Below are 7,436 nucleotides of genomic sequence, written 5' to 3' on the forward strand. Positions count from 1 at the left end.
ATATATATATATATATATATATATATATATATATATATATATATATAGTTTAAAAGCACAGAAATAGAAGGGGCTTGCAGTCACTGAAGCACCTGTAGGTGGTGGTGTAAAGGACGTAGAGGGCGGGGGAGGATTTCAGAAACTTGCTGGAGTTCAAAAGTACATCAAAATACACGCAACCAGCAAGTTGCTAGCCACCCAAAGTGCAAACTCAGCTGTTAAGAACACCCTCTGTTGTAGGAACCATCTCAGTATCGGAGCACCTGGATCCCCTCTAAGGCAACTGAAACTACAAATACTTAAAGTCAAGGAAGCTCCGAGAAACAAAAGTAAGAAAATAATAGAGTGGTGGTAACAGATGCTGACCCTGAAACAATATAAATCCATATCACAGTGGGTGTTTTAGATATCCAACGTCCACACGAGACACGATGGATCACGCCGTCCCACGCGTCCGCATCCTTCCCGTTACAATCGACTCTGAACGCAGGTGAGTTTTTGAGGTCCCAACACGTCCTTGATACACATTCTTACAGAAAACTGGAGGCAGGTTAAGTCACGAGTGAGGTGCTGATTTGGGCGATGGGTTTCTGGACGTTTCCATCCTTTGGATATGCAGCTCGGTCATGAGGCAAAACTACAAAAAGTGTCCTCTACAGGAAGTTAAAAACCCAGGAGGAACCTGAAGAAATAAGAGCTCAAAAGCAAGCTTGTTGTGTATTTTAGCAGACTGCTGATTATACGAAGAAAAGAAACGACAAAAAAAAAAAAGCTTTTTGTTTCGCTTAAATGAAATTTGGGGTTAAAGAAAAGCTATCGTCATCAAAAAAGAGAATATTAAACCAAAAGTACTTGTGACTCTTTAATACATTTCCAGGAAAGCGATCGTGGTGATAATTGCTGTTTTTTTTTAATTATAGCTACGTTTCTCCTCCAAGTGTCCAGGCTGGTGAGTGGGGTGGAGGAAACATTAGGATTTGTAATTTGAGGTAAGCCAAGTCAGGCCCTCGTACAGTCCATCCCCCGTTGTTGCACAAGAGGGCTGAACGTACCAATTCCTATCTCTGATCCGGGTCAGGCCCAGCTTTTCCTGGATTTCATGGGGCTTCATGGCATCTGGGAGGTCTTGTTTGTTGGCAAAGATGAGGATGATGGCGTCCCTCATCTCCCGGTCGTTGATGATCCGGTGGAGCTCCTGCCTCGCCTCGTCGATGCGGTCCCTGTCGGCACAGTCCACCACAAAAATCAGGCCCTGGGTACCTGTGTAGTAATGTCTCCAGAGCGGTCTGATTTTGTCCTGTCCGCCCACGTCCCACACGTTGAACTTCACATTCTTGTAGTTGACGGTCTCTACGTTGAACCCGACCGTGGGGATGGTGGTGACCGACTGTCCCAGTTTCAGCTTGTACAAGATGGTCGTCTTCCCGGCAGCATCAAGTCCAAGCATCAATATTCTCATCTCCTTGTTGCCAAAGATCTTTGAAAGCATTTTCCCCATCTTGTCTGATGTGCATAAATACTTTGTTACAGGAAAAGAAAAGTGGTTCTTCCCTTGGGAGTGGAAAAGTAGTTTCAACTCCAAATGAGAGGTCTCGCTTTCGGTGTGCAAAGACTCCACAGGTGACGGCGGCGGCCTGACACGAGCGTCAATATTCAAGTTTGTACAGTACAAGAATCTGGACTGAGGTAATCCAACCTGAGCGTTTCGGAGGAACAGTGCGCCCTCACAGATTTGGGTGGGGATAGATTTTCATCATGTAAGAAGAAAAAAATGGCATCTCTCACAAAGCTTTTTGAGGACAAACTCCCTCCAAAAAAATCACAATTTTCGTCTTCTTAAAATGAATCCTCTCACTTCCAGGTGAGCTGGACCGGAAACAACTTTTATTTAATCAGTTGATCCAAACCCCTCAAACACAGTTTAAACCAGGCCCAGTCCAAACCGGGGGTTCCCACTTCCTCCTTAACTGCCTGTCCACAGTCAGTTGTTTCTTTCTTTCTTTCTTCCACTCGATAAATTTCCAAACACGTTGATTAATTTTCTTCTTCTTTTTGTTAAAACTGGTCCGAAAATGTGAAGTTGTTGATTCCCGCTCCGCTTCTGTAGCGGGGCGTCCAGACGAAGACGGCTCTAAAGGTCACCGATTCATCCGACTTTCTTCTTCTTCTCTTCTCCCTGTGACACACGAGCGGTTTGAAGAAGGAAGGGAGGGCTGTTAGAACAGAGGACAACTTTGGACCCGAACAATTACTCTCTCCGCCAACACAAACGCTCAGTACAAGCTGATATATAGGCTGAAAGCCGGATACATACCAGCGTTTGTCGTTCCCCGCACCCCCGAACCGTTTCTCCCCGCTCTCTTGCCGCCCTCGATCTGTCTTCCTCCCCCCTCTCTCTCTCTCTGTCAGTGTCTCCAGCCGTTCTCTCTGCTGTGTTACCGGAAAAGGTGCGGACCCAGATCAGCCGCCACTTCCTCTACACCCCGCTGATGCATTCAGGAGCACTTTCACAGCTCGGATATCTTAAAACAAAAAAAAGGGGGGGGGGGGGGGGGGGAATCACTATTCCGAGCATCGGCTTCATTGAACCTCCCGGGCCTCACCACACATATGACAACCATTAACTATTACATTTGCTCAGAAACTAAAGCGAACACCCCTATGGGATGAATGAATTTATATAAAAATCACTCCATTCATAATTTAAAACCGAAATAACTTTAATTAAAATAGTTTTTCAAAGTGTAAAAAAATGTATCCAATCACAATAAGTGATTCTATTAAATTCTAACCCCTGGTTATGTTTTTTTTTTTTTAAAGCAAAGCAGACATGAGAAATTAACATTTTCATTGAAGTTGTAAAATTTCCGACTACCCTTAAAGACACTACGCCATTTCAAATGCGCGCAACGTGAATGCTCAACAGCAACCGGCCCGGTGCTTCGTGTTGACGCCATTTGTACATTCAGTATACATTTAGCAACCTCCAACGTGACTTGCAGCAAAACAGGAACAAGTTAGGGTTCATTCATAAAATAAATAAAATGATTTGGTCGGCCTAACGTCTTGCAGAGCGGGGTTTACTGTCGGTTCTTTCCGATTTGAATCATTCATTCAGTTTCCGTTGGATCAGTGTGTGTGACGTAGAGGCTGTGCGTGAGAAGGGAGGGGAACTACAGCATTTCAGCTGAATAATAACCCTACATGTGTTTACACTTTGATCAGTTTGTATCTCACTATATGAGTCGCACACACGCTGCAATATTAAGCACACCACTGTAGTTTTACTGCAAAATGTGAAGCGGTTTGAATTGTAATGTTGGTCAATGAGCTCAACAATGAACAAATCTTACTGGTAAATAAAAAAGCTTTAAAACAAATCAACTGGATTTCTGTTTTGCAGTTGAAAATGCTCTGCCTCTCTGTTCGCCTCGTTCACTAGAGAGCTGTTTTGGTCACATGTCCACCCATTATCTTTACTGCTTTGTCCTTTCTGGGTCGTGGGGGTTAGTGGTGTCCAGCAGTCACTGCAGATGCAGGGGACACCAGGTTTCAAGTCATCACAGGGACACGTTGACAAAGAACCATTCACACTCTCACTGAGGGATAGAGTGACCATTTAGCCTAACATGCATGTTTTTGGTCTCGGAGGAAACTGGAGCACCTACGCATGCACAGGGAGAACATGCAAAGTTCAACCAGGTCCCTGGTCAAGCAATCAAGCAACTTTCTCGCTGAGAAATACCAGCTATCATCCATCCGTCCATCCATCCGTCTGTTCATCCATCCATCCATCCATCTTCTGCGCTTATTGAGTCATGGAGTGTCACATGGAGCAAGTCCAGAAGAGAAACCCAGACATCCTTCTCCCCAGTGACACTTTTCAGCTAGTTCTGGCCCTGGGGGACCCACACCCGTCGGCCACCGTACCTGAGGCATCTCAAACCAGAGAAGAAACATAATCCTTCCACCGACTTCTGGGTCTTTCCTCAAGCCTCCTGCAAGTGGGACATGCCTGGAAAACCTCTAAAGCAGGGGTGTCAAACTCACTTACAAAAGGGGGCCAAAATTAAAAACTTTTTCAAACTAAAGGGACAATTTCAGAATCTAAATTAACTCAAGCTAGACACCCAATATGTTTTCTTGGTTGCAGGCTCCTCAAAAAGAGTTTGATTGAACTCATTTGATGAGTTGATGCGTTGAACTTTTGACATCATAACCAAAGATTACTGAAAAATTTAAAGTGATAAAAGTATTTTCCATTGAACTTATCATCTTGGGGGCCAGAGAAGATGTCAACGATGGCCACATTTGGCCCCCGAGCCTTGAGTTTGACATGTGTGCTCTAAAGGGAAGCGGAGACATCTCGATGCCTGAACCACCTCAATTGACTCCTGTCGATGCAGAGGAGCAGCGGCTCTACTCCTAACTCCCCCTGGATGATGGAGCTCCTCACCAAGGCTAAGCCTGGCCACCCTGCAAACAAAGTCCATTTTGGCCACTAGATTATACAACATCTACTGGTTCATACTTTTATTCTGCTCCATTTATTCTTGATTATCTTGTGTTCTTCAATTTACAAGTGTGATTTGGTGCTTTATACTGTTTTCTTTTTACATAGTTTATAGAAAGTAAGTAAAACTTTATTTATATAGTGCTTCTCAAGATAAAAATCACAAAGTGCTTCGACAAACAAAATTAAAAAGTGCACAAAACTAATATAAGCAAAGGCAGATTAAAAAAAAAAGTTTTTAGCTGGCCTTTAAAAGAAGCCACTGAGTCCACTGATCTGAGAGTTTGAGGAAGGGAGTTCCAGAGTCTTGGAGCCACAGAAGAAAAAGCTCTGTCTCTTTCATCCAAAAAAGTTCAATCTGGTCCTCTGGACATTCAAAAAAACAAAACAAAGCAAAAAAATATAGAAACGTTTCGTCTCTCATCCGAGAGACTTCCTCAGTCTGAGGAGCTGTATTCAGCTCAGTCTCTTAAATAGCACCTTCTCAAAGTGGATCAACCAGTTTTGCTGCTGACAACCAAAACCAGCTGATCACATGCTCAAGAAGGACCATCAGCCTAACAATGGATCATTAGCACACTGATGGCTGTTTACTGTTCACAGAGGGCTGAGTGATACTAGCAATCACAGCATTGTAAGAGGGGGACAGTTGAACCCGGAGGCCTCCACCCCTGTTTAACGATGGACGATTTCTTTTCACAAAGATGGCCTCCTTTACTCCTCTCTCAAACCATCGTTCCTCTCTGTCCAGGATGTGAACATCTTCATCCCTGAAAGAGTGACCGCTGGCCTGGAGATGAGTGTAGACCGCAGAGTCCTGGCCTGATGATGTTGATCTTCTGTGCTGGGACATCCTTTTGGCCAGTGGCTGTTTTGTTTCCCCGATGTAAGACTGATCACAGCCCTCCTGACACTGAACAGCATACACAACATTACTCTGTTTGTGCCGGGGGACTGGATCTTTGGGATGAACCAGTCTTTGCCGTAATACTCCCTCAACATATGGAATGACCACTGGTCTGGGTTCCTCCTTTTCACCTGATGGCTGACTCGAGTCCTGTTTGGGTTTCTTCTCTGCTTTCAGGAAGGCCCAGTTAGGATATCCACATTGCTCTAGAGCCTGTCTTGTGTGGGATTTCTCCTTCTGCCTGGCTCCCGAGTTAGTGGGGACGCTGTCTGCTCTGTGGTACAGAGTCCTGATGACTCCTAACTTGTGCTCCAAAGGGTGATGGGAGTCAAACTGCAAATACTGGTCTGTGTGGGTGGGTTTGCGGTACACCTCGGTTTGCAAATGTCCTCTATCAGAGACTGAGACCTCACAGTCCAAGAAAGCCAACTTGCCATTTTTTTACATCTTCTCGTGTGAACTTGATGTATTTATCCACAGAGTTGATGTGGTCAGTAAAATGTTGGACTTCCTGAGATTTGATTTTAACCCAGGTGTCGTCAACATACCTGAACCAATGACTTGGTGGTGTCCCTGAAAAGGACGTCAAGGCTCTCTTTTCTACCTCCTCCATGTACAGGTTGGCAACAATAGGAGAAACTGGAGACCCCATAGCACACCCATGTTTCTGCCTATAACACTGCTCCCCATATGTGAAGTAGGTTGACTGCAGGCACAGTTTCAAGAGTTGACACAGTTGTTCTGTGGAAAGCGTGGTCCTGCTGCTCAGAGTGGTGACTGATTTTAATTTTAAACTGACCACCTCTACTGCATCATCAACAGGAATGCATGTAAAGAGTAATGTGACATCAAAAGAGACCATTGTTTCATCAGTCTCCATAATGACATCCCTCACCTTGTCCACAAAGTCCATGGTGTTCTGTATGTGGTGTTCTGAGCTGCCAACTAAAGGGATGAGTACAGACGCCAGATATTTGGAAACATTGTAAGTGACAGAGTTAATCATGCTAACGATTGGTCTTAAAGGTACACCTTGTTTGTGGATTTTAGGTAAACCATACAGACTAGGTGTGGCCTCCCCTGGGTACAGTCTGTGGTACAGAATACGGTCAATAGCCTTGTCCTGCTCCAAATTTTTCAGGCAATCTATTAACTTCTTCTTGTAGCCACTTCCTGGATCTCTTTTCAGAGGTTCATAAGTGTTTAAGTCACTAAGGAGTGTCATAACTTTCTCATGATAGTCTTTCTGGTTCAAAATCACTGTGCACCTTCCTTTGTCTGCTGGGAGAATTATGATGTTTTTGTCCTTGCTAAGAGTGGTGAGTGCATCCCTCTCCTCTCTACTGATGTTGGAAGGTGGTGGTTTGGCATTGCTGAGGCAGGCTGAAACTTTGATTCTGAGCTGTTCTGCTTCAGCCTCTTTAATTTTGTTGTTGCGGATGGCTGACTCAGTAGCTGTGATCATCTCCACCAGAGGAATTGTCCTTGGTGCACCCGCAAAGTTCAGTCCCCTGGCAAGAATCTCTGTCTCTGGCTGGGTGAACTGTCTGTCAGATAAATTCTTCACCCACTTTTCTGTCTCCCTGGCATGTAATTGACTACTGGAGTGTTGTCCTACACTGAATGTGTTGTTATTGGAATAGTGATGGTGTTGATGAGTTATTCGTAAGTTAAACTTATTTTGTTGTCGAGTCTTGGACTTGACATGCTGTGCTAAGCGTGCCTGATCTGTACAGTCCAACACTTGCTGAAGTGTGGTCTGATCTAGACACGTTGTTAGTTTCTGTTTAATGTGCTCTTCTTTGGCCTTCAAGGCCTCAATAGTAAAATTGGTCTGTCTCACCCGTTCATTCAGCAGCTGGGTCTGTGCCTTCTGAAGGATCTTGCTTGCCCGGTGCCCGCTGACCGATGATTTTAGTTCCAGGCTCTTGGGACTGATGCCACTTTGTCGACATCTGAGGTTGAATCGCAAGTGGTTCCTGTAGTCTGCCCTCTTCCTTGCTGTTTTCTCAAACT

The 7,436-nt window shown here is 44.7% G+C and overlaps 1 protein-coding gene across 1 annotated transcript; it reads right to left on the reverse strand.

The window, feature by feature from the left end:
- Positions 1-735: 735 nt before the first annotated feature.
- arf6a (ADP-ribosylation factor 6a) lies at positions 736-2,398 on the reverse strand. The gene is made up of 2 exons (XM_037685773.1): positions 2,315-2,398; positions 736-2,176 (listed from the first exon to the last, which is right to left on the reverse strand). The coding sequence occupies exon 2, from the start codon at positions 1,496-1,498 to the stop codon at positions 971-973; it is 528 nt and encodes a 175-aa protein (XP_037541701.1). The 5' UTR covers positions 1,499-2,176; positions 2,315-2,398; the 3' UTR covers positions 736-970.
- Between the last annotated feature and the right edge of the window lie 5,038 nt (positions 2,399-7,436).

The sequence above is a fragment of the Nematolebias whitei genome, chromosome 12, assembly GCF_014905685.2.
Source record: "Nematolebias whitei isolate Nwh7 chromosome 12, NemWhi1, whole genome shotgun sequence".
Taxonomy (NCBI): Eukaryota; Metazoa; Chordata; class Actinopteri; order Cyprinodontiformes; family Rivulidae; genus Nematolebias; species Nematolebias whitei.